This window comes from Dromiciops gliroides, chromosome 1 (genome assembly GCF_019393635.1).
Source record: "Dromiciops gliroides isolate mDroGli1 chromosome 1, mDroGli1.pri, whole genome shotgun sequence".
In the NCBI taxonomy this organism is placed as follows: domain Eukaryota; kingdom Metazoa; phylum Chordata; class Mammalia; order Microbiotheria; family Microbiotheriidae; genus Dromiciops; species Dromiciops gliroides.
In genome coordinates, this window is record NC_057861.1 from 114,504,396 (window position 1) to 114,526,432 (window position 22,037).

A 22,037-nucleotide genomic window follows, 5' to 3' on the forward strand; every position below is an offset into this window, starting at 1 on the left:
AAAACATTGTGACTTTTGGCCCACACTGTACACGAATATATATATATATGTGTGTGTGTGTGTATGTGTATATATACACACATGTGCATATATGCATGTGTGGGTATATATACATACACAGAGAGCTAAATATATATATACACATCATTATATTTACAGCTATATACACACACATACATATACATACACATACATATACATATGTGCATGTATACACACATTTACCCACACCAGGCTTTTTTGAGTTCCTGAACTCATATAGATGACAATACTCTGAAAGCTTAGGAGATACAAAACTCCACCTTCCTACCCCTGGCTACATTTACAAACTCATTCAACAAAGATGAGCATTCTTTTTTTTTTTTTTTTTTTTGCAGGGCAGTGGGGGGTTAAGTGACTTGCCCAGGGTCACACAGCTAGTAAGTGTCAAGTGTCTGAGGTCGGATTTGAACTCAGGTACTCCTGAATCCAGGGCCGGTGCTCTATCCACTGCACCACCTAGCCGCCCCCCCAGATGAGCATTCTTAACCTATATCAGACTTTGCTAACCTCTCTCCTGGATATTCTGGCCTTGGATCTCAGTCCATTGATTCTTTCTAGCCAAAGTAATTAGAATCCCTAATATTTTCTCTTAGGAAATAAGGCAGAGGCAAAATGAAAAGTTCCATGATTTAAAGTTGTTTGGAGGGGAATTTTGACAAGTTCCATGAACAATGGTCAGGCTAAGTGTTGGGGAAGAAGAAAGGGAATGCTGTCCATGCATTGGTGCCTTAATCTTACTCTGAGACACCTTAAAGTCAGATTTCATTCCAGGAATCACCATTTATCCATATGTTCTGGTAATTCAAGAAAGTAGCCATAGCTTTATGGAATTTTTTACTTCCTTGCTATACTTTGGCTTCAGCCAAATGAAATTCAGAACTGAGGAAACAAATAATGAGAAGGAAGCAGGACCAACACAACACAACAGCCAGTTCACTTCCAAGCCCTGGTAAGTGTAGAGTGTGGGCCAGCATACTTTGTCAACACTCCGCGAATGCCTATGGTACTGTAATGATGCCACCTGCTGGAGACTTACTGTAGAAGAGCTCCACCCATGAGGTGAAGGTCTTTGAGGGCAAGACCATGCATCTTTTCTTTGGTGTCAGGAAGTGATATTTGCTGGTGGGAGGAAGAAGGGGGAGCCGGGCGCTCTGACTCACTTTTTTTCTGTGGACTCTGGCAGAGAAGGGAGCTAGAAATGCTCTCTCCCTTTAATAGATAGATGAATGTAGGCCTTTCTCTCTTTACCAAATTCTTATTCTCCTTAATAAATGCTTAAAAGTCTAACTCTTGCTAAAGCTTATAATTTATTGGTGATCGCTCATTAGATATTTTAGACAGTTTAGCTAGAATTTTAGCCTTAACAGTACCAAGCAGGATTCTCAGCAAGGGCTCCTTCATGCCATTCCAGAGAAGCAGATTATTTCTTTTGTGAAATGAGGAGTAACTTGAAATCTCACTGTGAAAATGTGCTTTGTTTGTCATAGCCCTCTCCCTCCCTGCATCTTGATTAGTGAGTGCCTTCCGTGGTACTTCCGTGGTGAGCTCCAGCAGTGTGCTGGAGGCAGCGGAACTGGATCATGAGAGCCAACCGTTAAGTTGCCAACATCTACCCCTCTGAAATCAGCAAATGCTACAAAGCAGGCCTTGATTTACTGGGGTTTTTTTAATCATCTACCTTAAGAAAGTGATGGAGAAAATGCTAATAAAGCAGATTAAACTGAAAAATATGTCATTTGTATATTTTTTTTCAGAGAGTTGTGAAACATTTACCAGCACACCCTCTGCCATGTTTCACTTTGTTACTTGGCCATCTTCTCATCAGCCACCTTGTCCATTTGCATATCTTCCATCAGGGGACAATTAAGGGTATAATGTAAATTCCATATGAAAGAGATCTTTCCATTTTTAAAGTGTTCTTGTCTAAATTTTAAAGTAAAAAGTGTTTTAAACTTTTGGCGTGCTGCTAATAATCCCAAAGGACAGAAAACATATCTTCCTTTTATTTCATTATATAAGATCCCTTGAGCTCTATTCATGAGGATTTTTTGGCAAAGATACAGGGCTGATTGCCATTTCCTTCTCCAGCTCATTTTACAAATGAGGAGAGTGAGACAAGCAAGGTTAAGTGACTGGCCCAGGGTAACACAGCTAGTGAGTATCTGAGGTCAAATTTGAACTCAGGTCTTCTTGACTCCAGACCTGGTGCTCCATCTACTGCACCACCTAGCTGCTCTCATTTTATAGTTGAGGAAACTGAGATACAAAGAAACCCCAAATGGGATGATGAAGAGATGTACATGACTGAAAACAACTGAACCCCCCCCCAAAAAATGAGGGCAATGAGAGCACCTACCTCCAAGGGGTATTATAAAGATCAACTGAGTTAAATATGTAAAGTATTTTGAGAACCTTAAAGCACTATATAAATGTGAGCTGTCAGAATTATCCAACTCCTCCCAGTTTCTTAACCTGCCCTGCTTCTATAAAGGATCTGCTGCCAATTTCATGCTTCATGAGCTTATCTTCCTATACGTGACCTCTAGCATGCCTGTCAGTCCCATCCTAAGTAACTGAATTTATAGCCCTGACTCTAATGTCCCCCCAAAAGCTTCTCTTTTGCTGTTGCTGACCAAGGTCCGGCAAGTAAATCATTATCTAAAAGTAGAATGGTTTGTGAAATCCCAATTGATTGTTATCTACTACTGAAACCTTTAAATGGTTTATGAAGCAAGTAAGCTACAAGTGAAAATTCTATTGGTGATTATTAACCAAGCTGTAGTAAAAATGAAGTGTTTTTTTTTTTACTGAAAAAAAACTTTATGGTGTTATGGGTCTATCTTTGTATTTTGACTCAGAGAACAGGAAAAGGAGGAAGATCCTTCCACCAGAGCTAGTTTCTATGCTAGGGAAGTTCTCAGAGCCTGAGCCCTAAATGAAGGCCATAGCTACCCAGAACTTTGGTCAGATGCGTGGTTGGTATCAAACCAATTTGGTCAACCAAGTCCTGAGCAAGGGGCTTATCAAGTTTACTAAGTGCAGTATTCCATTGAACCTCATAGTAACCCTGTGATGTAGATATTCCAAGTATTCCCCCAACTTTATAGATGAGAAAGGGCAGCTAGGTGGTGAAGTGAACAGAATCCTGGGCTTATCATCAGGAAGACCCATCTGTATTAGTTCAAATCGGGCCTAAGGCACTTATCAGCTGTGTGACCTTGGGTAAGTCATTTAACCCCACTGACCTCAGTTTCCTTATCTGTAAAATGAGTTGGAGAAGGAAATGGCAAACATTCCAGTATCTTTACCAAGAAAATCCCAAATGGGGTCAGAAGAATCATAAATTACTCAACAACAACAGCAATTGATGAGGAAATTAAAGCACAGACTATTTGTGACTTGCCATGTTCAATTCAACCACAATACAACAAACATTTATTCAACTGCCTACTATGAACCAGACATTTTGCTAAGTTCTAGGGATACAAAGAGAAAAAGGAGAAAGTCGTTTGCCCTTGAAGAGTTTACATTTCTAGAAGCTTAGTTTGGAACCTGGGTCTTCCATCATATCTTTAATTCTGATTACAGCTTCTTTTTTTTTTTTTACCACATTTCAAAGGCAAAAATACAAAGAAGGTCAAAGGGATAACAAAAATTAAGCTCTTATTGTCAATGTTTCAGAAAATTAGGTTGTCTAAGTTAGTCTTCTTGCTCCAGCTCAAACTTAATAGGACAATTTTCACAAAGAAAAGAAAGCAAACAATCATATTTACTGAAATCAGAGAGAGACTCAGGTCACTTTTTTCTATCAATCTGAGATTTTTTTAATGGAAACACTTCATTCCAGGACAAAACAGTACCAACAAAGGAAAACTCACTTTGGACAATAAAGGCCACCCATTCATGAGAACAACTGGGCTAGGATTGTATTATGCTCAAAGGCAAATACTTCTTTTATTCATAAGTTTGTTTTGCTTTGGATTAGTGAATATGTACAGTAGTTGGCAAACAAGCCCACAACTATTTAACTACATAGAAACTTCAGATCTTAGATCTTTCTATTTAAACTGAACTTTTTAAAAAATGAGAAATATGCTTGATGGAATTTGAGCCACTCACTCGATGGTATCTTGCGCAAAAATAATTCAGACCACAGAAATTAGTTGAGGCCATCAATAATTCAGTGTGTTCCTCAAAACTGACATATTCTTAAGGCAGGATCCTAGGTGGGCATATGGAGATTTCAAAACAAAGGCTTCATTAAGTTCTGGCGAAGTACTCCCCTTTTGGGGATGGTGGGCCCCATCTAGCCCCCTCTCTGAGGGTGCCCATGACACAAGCTTCATGGGCAGCCACACCATCTGCAAAATGAGTAGGCCTGATCAGGACATTTATCTAAAGCAGTGTGCTTATGTATAAATTCTTCCTTTACCTTTACCTTCCTTTACTTGCCTTTGCTCCCTTCACCTAAGTCATAGCGATAGGAAGAAAGCAAGGGAGGGGAAGACCAGGAAAAGTGAGCCTAAAAATCAAACTGAGGGACTGAAGGGCTTTGGAGTCATATCCAACACTTTCTTCTTACTCATCCATTGTATCAAGAGTTCTTAACCATTTTTGTATCATGGACACCTTTGATAGTCTGGCAAAGACTATGGACCCCTTCTCAGAATAATGTTTTTAATGCACAAAATAAAATACATGAGATTATAAAAGAAACCAATTATGCTGAAATGATGTTATTATTTTTTTTAACGTTCATAGACCTGGGTTAAGAATTTTTGTGAATGTATACAATCAGTTGCAAAGTCGTTTTTATTTATTTATTTTTTTTTTGTGGGGCAATGAGGGTTAAGTGACTTAACCAGGGTAACACAGCTAGTAAGTGTCAAGTGTCTGAGGCCAGATTTGAACTCAGGTACTCTTGAATCCACAGCCAGTGATTTATCTGCTGTGCCACATAGCTGCCCCTCTGTTGCAGTCTTGTCAACACTAAATGTACAACAATCTTCCCTTCTCTCCTGTCATGCCACAAACCCTCTAGTTCAGGCCCTAATCTCCGTCTTACTGTATTGCTACAAGAACCCCCCTATTATAGTAATTGGTCTCCTTGCTTCCAGTTTGTCTCCTCTCCTATCTGTCCTCCACACAGCTTACAAATTGACATTCCACATGCACAGGGTTGACCATCTTATTTCTTTGCTTAAGAAGCTTCAGTGACTCCCTTTTGGCTCTAGGTAAAACACAAACTTGGAGTGGGTACATGGTCCAGTGGATAGAGAGACAAAGATGAGTCAACTCATCTTTGTCAAGAAGACTCATCTTTGTGAGTTCAAATCTGACCTCAGACACTTATTAGCTATGTGACCCTGGAAAAGTAACTTAACCCTCAGTTTTCTCATCTGTAAAATAAGCTGGAGAAGGAAATGGCAAATCATTCCAGTATCTTTGCCAAGAAGACCCCAAATGGGATCACAAAGAATGGGACCCAACTGAAACAACCAAACAACAACAAAATACAAACTCACGTATTTGTCATCTCGCTCCACAGTCTGATTTATACCTATCTTTCCATTCTAAATTTATATCACTGTTTCTCACACACTCTGTTCCATCACACTGACTTATGACCTGTTCAACTTCCACAGAATTCCACCTCCTACCTCTATGCCTATGCACAAGCTGTTCCTCCTGCCAGAAGTACCCTCCCTTCTCACCCCAATTTGCTTCAACTCCTCAAATTCCTCGGTCTCTACAAGGCTCAGTTTAAGTGCCATGTCCTGGAAAAGCCCTTCCCTGATTTCTCCATTATTTCCCCTCCACCTAATTACTTTGCATTTCTTCTGTAAATATCATGATGTATTTACTTTTTGTTGTTCATTTTACATCTTCCCAGTTGAATGTAAGCTCTTTAGCCTGTCTCATTACTGTTTTGTATCCCTAGTTCCTAATACATAGTAAGCACTTCCTTATGAAAATTGCAGTCCACCTACAGAGAAAGAACTAATGGTATCTGAAAATAGACTGAAACACATTTTTTTTTTTACAATTCCTTAATCATAGTAAGCACTTCATAAGTGTTTGTTGAATTGAACAGCTACACAATCCAGGGAAAGGGTTCTTAACCTGGGATCTGGGAACAATTTTCAGGGAGTCCATTAACTTGGATGGGGAAAAACATTACATCTTTATTTTCACTAACCTGTAACTGAAATATAACTTTTCCTTCAATTATGACTATAGGCAACAAACAGTAGTATTAGCTGTGCCTAAGAATTTGTCACCAACAGAAATCACAGATATTTTCATAGCACATTAGAGTTGTTATAGCTATTTTGAGATTACGTCTATACCCATTAGTACTTTGAAATTTCTGTAGTTATTAGAGCCATCGCTAGATTGTAGATGATTGAGGTCTTCCTTTCTACAAATTGTATTTCAGTAGAATGGGCTTCTTTTATAATTTAATATATTTTCTTGTAAGTATTTAAAAACATTAATCTGGGAAAGGGTGTATAGGCTTTACTGGACTGCCAAAAATGGGTTCCATGACACAAAAGTTTAAGAACCCCCAATCTGGAACTTCCAAATCCTGATCCTAAGTGCCCTTGTTGGATTTCAGTGGCACTACTTTTTTTTTTAATCATAGATTTAATTTCATCCCATGTTGGATAGAGTGCTAGAACTGGATTCACTAAGAACTGGGCTCAAATTCTACCTCCCACACTATGTGACCATGGCCAATCTTTCTAAGATAAACTGGGATTAACCATACATGTCTTACCTACCTCTCAAAGCTGATGAGAAACACAAATGAAATAATGTACAGAAAATGCTTTGCAAATTTCAAAATGCTACACAAATCAGTTCTTATTACATGGCACCTAACAAATAATTCATATTAAAATTTTACATTATAACATTAATAGCCAATGATTCTATTTAATCATCTAAATTAACTTCATAATTCAGTATCTACATAAGTAAAAAAGAAGCCACCAAACTCAAATTAAATTTGTTACGATAACACAAATGGTACTTCACATCAATACAATGAGGATGGAAAAAGAAAGTTAGAAAATTGCAAGCATCAGTGCCCCCAGTCAGCTCTGGCCTCCCCTTTTATCACCTTTCAAGGGTGCTTTAACTTGCTCCCATATGGATAAAAGTTGGGTCATTCAGATTGGATCCTTTGGAGTCTTTTCACTGATTTACCAAAGGGAATAATCATAGAAATCAGGGTCTCCTCCTCTAGGTGTTCAATCTTTGCTACCAGGATCACCCTTCCCATATTTTGACACTCAAACTAACCATGACTGTGAGATAAGAAGATGAAAAGCTATCCCTTTCTTAGGAAGCAATTCCCAAGATATAAATCATTTGTATCTACCCAAGCCTTTCCATATGTCTAACATTCTGGGAAAGATTTCTCTTAATGTTTTTCTCCTCTGCCACAGAATTGAAACGTGTTTCCTTTTCTAGCCTCAAAAGATAATAGTATAAATCTGTTTTCCACATGGCTCACACTATCCAAAACCATGTCTCTCTTCTAAATGTCATTAATTTCTTCCTTATTAAATTAATGGCTGCCAAACACATTTTAAAACTGTAAGCCAATATAATAATCACAACCAGGGTTCAGTAGGAAGCAGGATGGGTCTGATGAGGGATGGAAAATTGCACCAACCCACTGGAGAAAAACAATCAGTCAGGGGAGATCCCAACAAGACACCAAACCGAGTAAAAGAGATTCAGCCATCCAGAATAAGTAGAAATCTCAACAGGTAGGAGGACCACAAAATCAGGAAATCTGACAAGCAATAGAAAGAAAGTCCAGGCATGCAGACAGTCAGCGTCAAGTATCAGAGACCCAATCATAGGGTAGATTTTGTTTAACAGAAAACCTCATCTGAATGACAATTCACAAAACCAATAAAATAACTGGTATGAAGGAAACTACCTGAAATCAATTATCTACTTCCTGGAAGTGAAATCATGTAGAATTATAAAACTAATTTTGCCTTTTTCATATTTGGTCTATTGGAAGGTATAATAATCAGAGCAAGTACTTTAGAAGGCTATTTCATAGATAAATATATAGAGAGCATTTGAAAAGTAAAAAAGTATATCTAGTGGAAAAATGCTAAATTTTCTTCTGCATAATGAAGCATATCAGATTTTTGTTGGAAATGAATGGAGATAATGACAAGAAGACAGATTTAGTGATGACATAATAGTTGTCTTCAAGTGTACAAAAGAGAAAAGACACATTAGCTTTGCTCTGGGGGTGGGGCAGAACTAAGAATAATGAGTGGAAATTCAAAAAAGAAAGATTTATACACAAAATAAGGAGAAATACCAAATCATCAGAGCTCTCCCAAAGTAGAAAGAGCTGCCTTTTGGGGATGGTGGGTTTCCTTCATTAGAAGACTTCAAGCAGAGGATAGATAATTTCCTCTCAGGGTTATTATAGAAAAGACTGTTATTGAGATACAGGTTGGACAAGATCTAAGGTCTCTTCTAACTCTGAGACTCTGTAACCCCACAATCATTTTTTTAATTTGAAGGACAAAATGTGTGTTGTTGTTTTTCCAATTACAAGACCTATTTTCCAACACCTCATGATTCTATTAAATCATATTTAAATACTTGAATAGATCTGTTCCCATTATACCATGAGTGCCTTGAGAGTCGGGATTATCTTTTGCCTTTCGTTGTTTACCCAGCACTTAGCCCAGTGACTGCCAGGCACATAGTAAGCATTTAAGAAATGCTTATTGACTAACATACTGGTTCCACAAACAAGACACTCCATCTCTGGGCTCTGGGTATTTTCTTTGGCTCTCTCCTATGCTGAGAATGCTCTTCCTCGCTTCTTTTAAGTCCCAGTTAAAATCTCATTTTTTCCTGAAAGCCTTCCCCAAACCCTCTCAATTCCAATGCCTTCACACTGTTAATTATTTCCCATTAATTCTGTATATACCTTGCTTTGTATATATTTGTTTAAATTTTTCCTATCCCATCAGATCAGCAAGCACTGTCTTTTGTCTCTTTTCATATCTCTAGTACTTAGCACAGTATCTAGTATATTGTGAGTACTTAATAGATATTAATTGATTGACTTACCACATTATATATATATATATATATATATACACACACACATTTATTTATTCATTCATCCATTCATTCATTTATTTGTGGAGCAATGAGGGTTAAGTGACTTGCCTAGGGTCAAACAGTTAGTAAGTGTCAAGTGTCTGAGGCCGGATTTGAACTCAGGTCCTCCTGAATCCAGGGCTGGTGTTTTACCCACTGAGCCACCTAGCTTCCCCCTACCACATAGTATTTTAACGTGTTTACACTGGGGACAAGAGAGAAAAACTCTAAATATTCTCCTTGCTTATGATATCAGTACTTTAGGTTTTATTTCACTAGCTATCTGAAAAAGGTAAGGCATAACTCCAGCTAAAGGTAGAAAGATTGTTATAAGTTTTGTTTTTGTTTTTCCTTTTTCAAGCTTGCCATGAAAACAAAGTATTGTTTCTCTGCGGTAGTGAGACATGGGACACCTCTGCCTCTCAAGAACTACGAATGAATTATCACACAGAGGGCAATGGATAAGTGTAAAGAGGCTGTAGAATATACCCAACAAGGACTCCAAAGGAAAAACAGAAGTAAAGGACATTATCAAGAAATTCTGTGATAGGAAGAAGAAAAGAATGGCTGGTCATTTGGAAAGATTGACTGAGGGTTGATGGGCAGAAAGATGGCAGTAGTGTTCCTCAGGTAACCTTATAATGTTGGAAGAAGTCAAAGAAGGCCTCCAGAAGATGGGATGTACCCCTTTGGAAAGCTTTTGGGAAGACATGGGTGAAAGTTATACAGGATGGTCAAGAATGGGTGGTTTAAGCTCTGCATTTTTTTTTTGTTTTTTTTTTTGTTGTTTTTGTTTTTGTTTTGGCAGGGCAATGGGGGTTAAGTGACTTGCCCAGGGTCACACAGCTAGTAAGTGTCAAGTGTCTGAGGCTGGATTTGAACTCAGGTACTCCTGAATCCAGGGCCAGTGCTTTAACCACTACGCCATCTAGCTGCCCCAAGCTCTGCATTTTTAAAGAGAACTCAAAGTCTATCAGTCAGTCAATAATTAATCAGTCAATAATCTATCAGTCATTTATTAAGTGCCTATGTGACAGGCACCGTACTAAGTGCTGGGGTTATAAAAAAGACAAAAGTAGCTCCCCCTTCTCACAGAGCTCACAGTGTAATGGAAACAGATCCACTTAATTATTTAAAGATAATTTCATAGGTTTAAAGCATTTTAGAGTTATAAGGTTGAAAAATAGGTAAAGGTAATAGGAAAAGAAAAAACATAATCAATCACTTTTTTTGGGGGGGAGGCAATTTGGGTTAAGTGACTTGCCCAAGGTCACACAGCTAGTAAGTGTCAAGTGTCTGAGGCTGGATTTGAACTCAGGTCCTCCTGAATCCAGGGCCAGTGCTCTATCCACTGTGCCACCTAGCTGTCCCATCAATCACTTTTTGCAAATAAAATGATGCTGTATTTAGAGAACCCTAGAAAGTCAACTAAAATTAATTAAAATAATGATCAGCAGAGTTTCAGGATATAAAATAAATCTGCATGAATCATCATCATTTTTATATTTCCAGTGAAACTCAGCAGGAAGAAATAGAGGGATTCCATTTAAAATACCTAGAGAATATATAAAATCCTTGTGAGCCTACCTCACAAGATACACACAGAAACTATATGAATCCAACTACTAAACATTGATTGTGTAAATAAAAACAGGTCTAAAAATTGGAGAAATATTACTTGATCATAGCTAGGACAAGCCAATATAATTAAAAAATGACAATGCTACCTAAACTGTTGTTTTTATGATTCATTCCTTGCTCTCAAAAGAGGACCAAAGACATCACACTTGTTATGACTTGACTTGATTGTGAATCAGATTTAAGTGAGGCAGAGATGTGCAAAGTCATCAGCCTCACTCTCCTCCAGAGTCATCTGAGTCCAGTGGCAAGACAAAAATCAATACAACTGGTGATGGTCCAGCACTACCTAAATTAACTTACCTATTCAGGGTCACACCACTCAAGTTACTAAAGGATTACTTTATAGAACTAAAAAGAAAAAATGAAATTTTTCTGGAGTAATAAAAAGTCAAGAATATTAAGAGAAATAATGAAAAAAGTAGAAAGGAACATGGTCTAGAAGTACCAGGTCCAAAACTCTATTACAGGGTAGTAATAAAACAATTTTGTACTGGGTAGGAAATAGGTTGATTAGATAAGGTATAAATCATAAAAAATCAAATTAAACTGGTAGCTTAGTATTCAATAAACCCAAAGACCCCCAACTACTGAACAAATGATTTTTTTTTACCAAAACTGCTGGGAAAACTGGACACCAGTCTGGCAAGAATTCAGTTTAGACAAACACCTCATATCATATGCCAAAGTATATATTTATGGGGTTGGATGGTTACAAATCATAGCTTGAGCCTCAAGCCCAAAATGATTAGAGCAAAGCTTCTTAAACTGTGAGTCATGACTCCATGTAGGGTAACTGAATGTGGGGGTCATGAAAAATTTGGCAACAGTAAAAGGTCATGTACACCTATATATACCTGTGGTCACGCAAAAATTTCTCAGGCAAAAAAGGGTCACAAGTGGAAAAAGTTTAAGAATCCCTGGGTTAGGGGCAGCTAGATGGTGCAGTGGTAAAGCACCAGCTCTGGATTCAGGAGTACCTGAGTTCAAATCCGGCCTCAGACACTTGACACTTACTAGCTGTATGACCCTGGGCACGTCACTTAACCCCAATTGCCTCACCAAAAAAAAAAAAAAAAAAAAAAAAAAGAATCCCTGTGTTAGAGGACTTCTTTAAATAACACAGCTGGGGGTAGAGCCAAGATGGTGGAGGAAAGGCAGTGACTTGCCTGAGCTCTCCCCCAAGACCTGTCCAAATACCTTCAAATAATGCCAAAAAACAATTCCTGGAGCAGCAGAACCCACAAAAGGTCAGGCTGAAATAATTTTCCAGTCAAAGACAATTTGGAACATTGGCAGGAAAGGTCTGTTGTACTGGGGCAAGAGTGGAGCACAGCCCAGTACAGGTCATGCCAGAATCAGCAGTGGCAGCAACTGCTTCTGGAACTTAGGCCATAGACATTTAGGGGGTGAAACAATTGGCCAGAAGGAGATTACAGGGGTCTCTTTGCTAGCACTGAGGCAGGATTCTGTTGTTTTGCTCATACTCAGATCCAGGTCACAGTCTTGGGTGATGGTCCCAGGCAGAGGAGGAGCATAAACACACAAAAGTTTGCAGCCACAGTAGAACAGGACTATATTCATAATTCCAGGGCAGAAAAGCAGGCCTATGGTTGCTTGCAGACCAGAGCACAGACCAGGAGAGTGGTGAACATACCTCTCCTTAAATCATACTACCTTGGAAGAACTAAGGACTTATAAATTCCTAGAAGTATCTTGAAAAACAGCTCAAACCCCCTGAAGCTTGGTACAGTGCACCCCCGACCCAGGAAGCAGGGCCCTACTTTAACAAAGAGTTAAAATTCAATAAATAGCCTGGGAAAATGAGCAAACAGAAAAAAAATGTTGACCCTAGAAAGTTTCTATGGTGACAAGGAAGATCAAAATACACCCTCAGAAGAAGATAGCAAACTCAAAGCTCCTACATCCAAAGCTTCCAAGAAAAATATGAATTGGTTTCAGGCCATAGAAGTGCTCAAAAAGGACTTTGAAAATAAAGTAAGAGAGGTAGAGGAAAAAATGGAAAGAGAAATGAGAGTGATGCAAGAAAATCATGAAAAAAAAGTCAACAGTTTGATAAAAGAGACACAAAAAATACTGAAGAAAATAATACCTTAAAAAACAGACTGGGCCAAATGGTACAAGAGGTACAAAAAGCCAATGAGGAAAAGAATGCCTTGAAAAGTGAAATTGGCCAAATGGAAAAGGAGTTACAAAAGCTCTCTGAAGAAAATAATTCCTTAAAAATTAAGATTGAGCAAATGGAAGCCAATGACTTTATGAGAAATCAAGAAATAATAAAGCAAAACCAAAAGAGTGAAAATAATAGAAGGCAAAATGAAATATCTCATTGGAAAAACAACTTACTTGGAAAATAGATCCAGGAAAGATAATTTTAAAATTATTGGACTACCTGAAAGCCATAATCAAAAAAAGAGCCTAGCCATCATCTTCCAAGAAGTTGTCAGGGAAAATTGCCCTAATATTCTTGAAACAGAAGGTAAAACAGAAATTGAAAGAATCCATTGATCACCTCCTGAAAGAGATTCCAAAATGAAAATTTCCAGGAAAATTATAGTCAAATTCCAGAGCTCCCAGATTAAGGAGAAAATATTGCAAGCAGCCAGAAAGAAACACTTCAACTATTGCGGAACCACTGTCAGGATAACACAAGATCTAGCAGTTTCTACATTAAAGAATAAGAGGTTTTGGAATAGGATAATACAGAGAGCAAAGGAAATGGGATTGCAACCAAGAATCATCTACCTAGTAAATTTGAGTATAATTCTTCAGGGGGAAAAATTGGAATTCAATAAAATAGAGGACTTTAAGGCATTCTTAATGAAAAGACTTGAGCTGAATAGAAATTTTGACTTTCAAATACAATAGCCTAGAGAAGTATAAAAAGGTAAAGAGGAAAAAGAAATCATAAGAGATATTAAAAGGTTAAACTGTTTATGTTCCTACATGGGAAGATAATACTTGTAACTCATAAGAACTGTTTCATTATTAGGGCAGCTGGATGGAGTATATCTAGACAGAGGGCACAGGTGTGAGTTGAATATGAAGGGATGATATCTTTAAAAAAAAATAAAATTAAGGGTTAAGAGAGGAATGCACTGAAATTGCAGAGCGGGCAGAGACAAGATGGCAGAAGAAAGACATTAAATGCACAGGGCTCCTGATACAATCGCCCCCAAAATAGCAATAAAATAACCCTCTGGGCAGAAAAATACACAAAAATACTGGCTGAGAGTTTTCTCCAGCTATAGATAAATTTCAGGGGGCCATGCTGGGCCACAAATAAAGCTTAACTCCGCAGTCGGATCGACACACCAGACACCCACCCGAGGAATTTGCCCCAGTGCCTCTGAATCATTGGCTGCAGCACGGGTGTCTTCTGGAACCGAGCATGCGGTCAGGCTGAACGGCTGGCCTGGGGGATAAGTGCAGGAGTACCAGTGGACTGGGGGGAAGGATTCGACTATCCCACCCTAGGGCAACCAGAAAGAAATCCTGAGTGGCTGAAGGCCCAGGTGGGGGAGGGGAGCAGGGGAGCAGTCTCATTGGAAGCTGAGAACCACACCACAGAAAGCTTTGCTGGTTGCTTTCTTAGTAAATAGGCCTGAGGTTATCTCCGGACCTGAGAACAAGCTAGGTGAGATTAAAGCCTGCCCCCCCCCCCTCAACCCAAAACACCTGGGACCCTCTGAAGCTGAGAACAGGAGCAGAGCCAAGAAGCATCCCCACCCCACCCCCCAACCCCCCAGTGGAGAGTTTAAAATCAAATGAAAGTGAGGCCAGGCAGACTGAGAAAAAGCCCAACCATTGCCCAGGCTACGCTATAGCTTGAACAGTGTGTCCTGGAAGCAGAGCCACACTTTAAGAAGGAGTTAAAAGCCAAGAAATAGTAAGCCAGGATGAGTAGGCAGAGAAAGCAGAAGACCATCGAAAACTTCTTTGGGGATAAGGTAGACTACAATACAACCTCAGAAGAAGAAGATAATAACAGGGTCAAAGCTCCAACATCCAAAGCTTCCAAGAAAAATATGAACTGGTCTCAGGCCATGGAAGCTCTCAAAAGGGACTTTGAAGAGAAAGTAGGAGAAATAGAAAGAAGATGTAGAGAAAAGGAGGAAAGAATAGAAAGAGAAATGAGAGCAATGCAAGAGAGTCATGAGAAAAAAGTCAACAGTTTGAAAAGCCAAATGGAAAAGGAGATTAAAAAACTGTCTGATGAAAATAACTGCCTAAGAATTAGGATTGAACAAATGGAAGCTAGTGACCTTATGAGAAACCAAGACACAGTAAAGCAAATCCAATTGAATGAAAAAATAGAGGGCAGTGTGAAATATCTCCTTGGAAAAACAGCTGACCTAGAAAATAAATCTGGGAGAGATAATTTGAAAATCATTGGACTACCTGAAAACCATGACCAAAACAAAAGCTTAGACACCATCCTCCAAGAGACTGTGAGGGAAAATTGCCCTGATATTCTAGAAGCAGAAGCTAAAATAGAAATTGAAAAAATCCACCAATCACCTCCTGAAAGAGATCCCCAAAGGAAAACCTCCAGGAATATTATAGCCAAATTCCAGAACTCCCCGGTGAAGGAGAAAATACTATAAGCAGCTAGAAAAAAGGAATTCAAATACTGTGGAGCTCCAATAAGTATAAAGCAAGATCTAGCAGCTTCTACATTAAGGGACCGAAGGGCATGGAATATGATATTTCAGAGGGCAAAGGGACTGGGACTTCAGCCAAAAATCATGTATCCAGAAAAACTGAGTATAATCTTTCAGAGGCAAAAATGGAATTTCAATGAGAAAGAGGTCTTTCAAGCATTTGTGATGAAAAGACCTGAACTGAATAGAAAATTTGACTTTTAAATACAAGACCCTAGAGAAGCATAAAAAAGGTAAACAGGAAAAAGACTTCATAAGGTATATTAAAAGATCAAACTGTTAACATTCCTATATGGGAAGATAATACTTTGGGGGCGGCTAGGTGGTGCAGTGGATAAAGCACCAGCCCTGGATGCAGGAGTACCTGAGTTCAAATCTGACCTCAGACACTTGACACTTACTAGCTGTGTGACCCTGGGCAAGTCACTTAACCCCCATTGTCCCACCAAAAAAAAAAAAAGATAATACTTTGAAAGCATAAGAACTATCTCAATAAGCAATTCACAGAAGACAGGGCTGAACTGAATATGAAGGGATTATATCTGTAAAGCATTTATGTTTTGTTCTTTGTAGGGCAGACAGCATGGGGTATCTTATGTCTGGGGCTGGATTTGGGCTTGGGGCCTCCTGGGTCCAGGGCTGGTGCTTTGTCCACTGTGCCACCTATCCATGATGACATCATTAAACTATGGTTGAGGTGTAGGAGAAATAAACTGGGGGAGGGAAAAGGGGAGACATGGTCTGGGGAGAGGTAGTTCACATGAAGGAAATAAGAAAAATGCTTATGGAGGAGAGTAGAAGAGGGGGAAGGAATTGGGGAGTCAGTGAACCTTAATATCATCAGAATTGGCTCAAAGAAGGACTAACATACATACTCAAGTAGGTATAGTAATATATTCTTGCCCTGAGGGGTGGGGAGGGGAGGGAGAAATGGGGAGGGGGAAAGAGGGGAAGGAAGAAAGGGCAGATTGGGAGGGAGAGCAGTAAAAAGCAAAACACTTTCAAGGAAGATGAAGATGTTCTGCATTACTGCACCAGTATGACATATTGAATTGCTTGATCTCATAGGGAGGGTTGAGGAGGGAGGGAGGAAGAACAATTTAGAGCAAAGAATTAGCTCAGGGACCCTGATCTCATTGGAGTGGCTCATGGAGGGGATAGCTTTCATACCCAATTGGGAGGAGCAATCTATTTAACCCTGCAGGAAAATAGGAGGGGAAGAAGATAAGGAAGGAAGGGTGAAAAAAGGGAGTGCAGAGTGAGAGAGAGGATAGTCAGAAGTAAAATACTTCTGAGGAAGAATAGGAAAAAAGAAGGGAGAGCAAATGTCATGGGAAGGGACTGGGATGGAGGGAAATAGTTATGATGATTGATTATAATGGCAAAACGTATGGTACCTACTTTGTTGGGCTTTTATAAAGAAAATTCTCTGTCAAGCCTAAGGTATTATATACAGGTTATGATGAACAGGATACTATCAGAAAAACCTGGAAAGACCTACATGAACTGAAGCAGAGTGAAATGTACTGTATACAAAATAACAGCAACAGTGGGGGATGATCTGTTGGGAAGTATGTGATTATTTTCAGCAAGGCAATGATCCAATATAACCCTGAAGGACTTGTGAAGATTGCAGCCCATCTGTAGAAAAAGAACTGACAGTATCTGAAAACGGAAACACATTTTAAATTTTGTTTTTATTTTCCTCTTTGACAATTCCTTAATCTGAAGTTTTGGGGGTTGACTGTTTTCTCTCACAACTAGCTAATATGGGAATTTTTCCATGACTACTCATGTATAACTTATATTGAATTGCTTGAGTTCTTGTGGGTGGGGGGTGTGAATGGAGGCGGGGGAGAAAAGTTGGAACACAAAGTTTTTTAAAAATTGATGTTAAAATTTTGTTTTTACATATATTTTGGAAAATAAAATTCTCTTCAAAGTCAAAAAAAGAGAGGAATGCACTGGGAGAAAGGGAAAGGGAGAGTTGGAATGGGGTAAAGTATCTTACATAAAAGAAAGAAGAAAAAGCTTATACAATGGAGGGGAAGATGGGTGAGATATTGGGGAGTGAGTGGACTTTATTCTCATCAGAATTGGCTCAAGGAGGGAATAATATGCACACTCAATTGGGCATAGTAATCTATTTTACCCTGCAGGAAAGTAGGAGGGTAAAGGGATAAGAGGGTGTGTATATGATAGAAGTGAATGCAGATTGGGGGAGGGGCAGTCAGAAGCAAAAACCTTTGAGGAGGGACAGGGTGAAAGAAGATAGAAAATAGAGTAAATGTCATGGGAAGGGAATAAGATGGAGAGAAATACAGTTTGCAATAGTAACAGTGAAAAAAATTTGAAGCAAGTTTGTCTGATAAGCCTCATTTCTCAAACACATAGAGAACTGAGTAGAATTTGTTAAAATAAGAGCCATACCCCAATTGATAGATGATCAAAATATATGAAGTTCTCAGATCAAATAATCAAAGTTACCTATAGCCATATGAAAAAAAATGTTCTAACTCACTATTGATTGGAGAGATGCAGGTCAAAACAGTTCTGGGGTACTACCTCATACCTATTGGGTTGGATAATAGGACAGCAGAGGAAAATGGCAAATGTAAAAGATATGGGGGGAATGAGACATTAATGCACGCTTGGTGAAGTTGTAAACTGATTCAAACATTCTATAGAGCAATTTGGACCTATGGCCAAAGGGCTATAAAACCACACTAGTAATACCATTACTATGTCAGTATCCAAAAAGAGATAAAAAACAAAAAATTGGATTCAAAATTGAAGAGATGCATATCAGTTGGGGAATGGCTAAAAAATTGTGGGATGAGATTATGATAAAACACTATTGTGCTATAAGAAATGATGAGCAGGATGCTATCAGAAAAACTTGGAAAGACTTACATGCAAAGTGCAATGTACTATATACAAAGCAACAGCAATATTGTAAGATGATCAGCTGTGAATGACCTAGCTGTTTTAAGCAATACAATGATCCAAGACAACTCTAAAGGACTTATGAAAAATGCAATCTATCTCCAGAGAAAGAGCTGATGGTATTTGAATATAGATTGAAGCATAATTTTTAAATTTCCTTTTTCTTAAGTTTTTTTGTCTGTTTTCTTTCATAACCTGACTAATGTGGAAATGTTTTGCCTGACTACACATGTATAACTTACACTGAATTGCATGTGCTCTTAAGGGTTAGGGAGGGAGGGAGGAAGAGAATTTGGAACACAAAGTTCTAAAAATCGACATTAAAATTTGTTTTTATATGTAATTTGGGAAAAATTATATTCTAAATAAAAAATCTTAAAAATAAAGATATGCACTAAAAGAAAATAAATTAATGAATAGATAGAAACATAGATACATAAATAGATAACACAGCTAGAGGCAACACAAAACTGGAGCCCTGATGCCCTAGTTTAAAATTCAGTGCTTAATTAGAGACAGCATCAACCAGGTAATTCTTTCTGTGGAAGCAATGAGAACAATCCAGTTATTATTTCCTTCTCTTTCAGGTTCATACTGCCACTTCCTGCCCCCCCATGTATCCTCTACCAAACACACACACACACACACACACACACACACACACACACACACACACACACACACACATCCTTTTTAAACCTTAAAACACTATATAAATATGAATTGATAAGAGTGAAAGAGATATTCAGATAAAAAAGGATGCCTGTGAATAATTGCTGGATTCTCTGGATAGCTTATGTAGTATTTGTTTTAATCTAGGATTATGAGGTCCTTTAACTCAGTGACCATTACCTTTTTTACTTTTGTATGTCAGTACCTAGCATACAAGAGGCATATACTAGGTATTTAATAACCGTTTACTGACTGATAAGGATTGATTTTTCTGACTCTATGAAAAAATTTAGCTGCAAATAAATCCTCAAATGTTCTTTTACAGTCATGAAATTTATACTTTTGTTTTTCTCCCAAATCTTTATCATTACAAAACAAAGAGAAGTCTTCTAATGTTGACATTAGAAATGAAAAGAGTGGGGCAGCTAGGTGGTGCAGTGGATAGAGTACTGGCCCTGGATTCAGGAGGACCTGAGTTCAAATCCGGCCTCAGACACTTGACACTTACTAGCTATGTGACCCTGAGCAAGTCACTTAACCCCAACTGCCTCACCGTCCCCCGCCAAGAAAAAGAAAAAAAAATGAAAAAAAATGAAAAGAGTACTTGAAAACACTAAAATGATAACCAGTGACCACTGCAAAACAAGAAAGAACTGAGATGAAACAAATAAACCAACTGTGAGATGGATTCTCCAAAGAAATAGCATTTGTAGTTTCATATACAATCATCTTTTCTTCTATTCTGTTATAGAAATGTTTGTTTTATTTCTTAAGTTCCAAATAAAGAGTTTTTTTAAAAAGACAACTGACCTTCTGCTGGTGGAGATGGCTTACTTCCATTTCCTTTGTCCACAACCTTGGGCTTGGGCTTAGGCTCTTTTCTTTTTTCTAAATCTTTAACTAAAAGAAAAATGAATAAATATATTGATTACTTTAGCCACTGATTCTTAGGAATTGTCAAAAGTATAATAATTGTAATGACAATAGCTAGCATTTGGTTTGCAAAGCACTTTACATGTTAACTCATTTAATCTTCACAAAAACCCCCTGAGGTAGGTGTTATTATTATTCCCATTTTTCAAATGAGGAAACTGAGGCTAAGTTTAAGTACCTTGCTGAGGGTCACAAAGCAAAGGGATATCTGAGGCAGGATTTGAGCTCAGGATCTCCTGATTGTGAGTCTTGCATTGTATTCATTTTGCCACCTAGATGCCTAAATATAAAGTACTTCTTTCACTGGTAATAATTCACTATTAACTATTTCAGGCTTAAAGTCATGAAAGGTCAGAAATGAAAGGTACCTTAGGTTTAATATAGTCCCACTCCCTCATTTTACCAAATAAACTGAGGTCTTAGGAAAGTAAATGATTTAACTCAGGTCATGTGACTATCTGAACCTGGGTCTAGTGATCTTTCCATTACATCATATGGCTCTTGCTTCATGGAATAAGTTCATAAAAAGAGTTTCTATGTAGAACAATTAAGAGTCAGTATTGGGGCAGCTAGGTGGTGCAGTGGATAGAGCACCGGCCCTAGAGTCAGGAGGACCTGAGTTAAAATCCGGCCTCAGATACTTAACACTTACTAGCTGTGTGACTCTGGGCAAGTCACTTAACCCCAATTGCCTCTCCAAAAAACAAACAAACAAACAAACAAACAAAAAAGAAGTCACTCAATAACCATTTGTTAAATGAATGAATAAACCAGTTTAATGCCCCCTCCCCTCTTAAGAAAAAAAATTTAAAAGAAGAGTCACATAGTGGATAGAAAACCAGCCTTAAAGTCTTGAAGATTTGGGTTCAAGTCCCACCTTTGACATTTTCTTTTTGTATGACCCTAGGCAATGTCAGAAGAGTAGAAGTTGTCAAAAAGTTGGCATTCTACATTGGTAGAAGGGAATTTCCTCACCAGAAGTTCCCTATACCAATAAAATCACAGGCCTGGAGAACATAAAAAAAATCATAAGATATCCCAAATAGAAGAGACATTATAGATCAACTATTCCAATCCTTTCATTTTATAAATGAGGAAAATGGAACCCTGAAAGGTAAGGAGACTTGCCCCAAGTTATAGTAGAACCTACTACCTGCATCCAGGGTTCTTTCCATTCTAGCAGGAGCCAAATAGTTTTCTTTTTCACTTTTACTTTCTCTGTTGACAAGCTATTGTTTTTCTGGTACTGTCTCCAGTACAAAACACCCATGGAAGTCTATAGCTTCTTCACTGTCTTTATTCTCCCCAATCACAATATTTGATACATTTAACTCTCTCATTTTGTCAACTCAGAATCAGAATAACTGAACTTCAGTTGGAAAGCCTTACAGGAACAAGATTCACCCCTACATCATACCCTTGATGTGGGCCTGAAGATCCCAGTGATGGTGAACTTTTACACACTGCTCCTAGTTCTGACCTCTAGGGCCAAACAGAATGAGTCTGATTCCTCTTCCATGTGTCAATCCTTCCAGTACTTGAAAATAGCTATCCACTACCTCCTAAGTCTGATCAATTGGCTGACCTTCCTGTGGAACTCTTTAGCTTATCAATGTCCTCCCTAAAATGTGCTCAGAACTGAACATACTATTCTCGAAGAGGTTTGACAAGGTCAAAGTTCAGTGAGACCATCACCTCGTTATCGTAGACATTGTTTCTCTTAATACATCCAAAGATCCATTAGCTTTCCTGAATGCTTTGCTACACTTCTCACTCACTGAGCTTCCATGCCATTTAAACTCCTAAATCATTCTCAGATGGACAAGATGGAGGTAAGTGAGCCAGACAATCATACAGTTAATTTGACTTAGAACTGGTTGAATGGCCAGGACCAAAGGGTTGTCATTAAATGGTTTAGTGGAATTTGAAAGTATGTCTCCTAGAGTATCCCCTAGGTATCTGTTC

At 38.4% G+C, this 22,037-nt stretch overlaps 1 protein-coding gene across 1 annotated transcript in view; it reads right to left on the minus strand.

Moving 5' to 3' along the window:
- Positions 1-22,037, minus strand: part of COL14A1 (collagen type XIV alpha 1 chain) — a 275,177-nt gene that overhangs the window by 209,116 nt on the left and 44,024 nt on the right. The window contains exon 5 of the mRNA XM_043992943.1: positions 19,950-20,039. Coding sequence (XP_043848878.1) covers positions 19,950-20,039 — 90 coding nt within the window. The remainder of the gene's footprint in view (positions 1-19,949; positions 20,040-22,037) is intronic.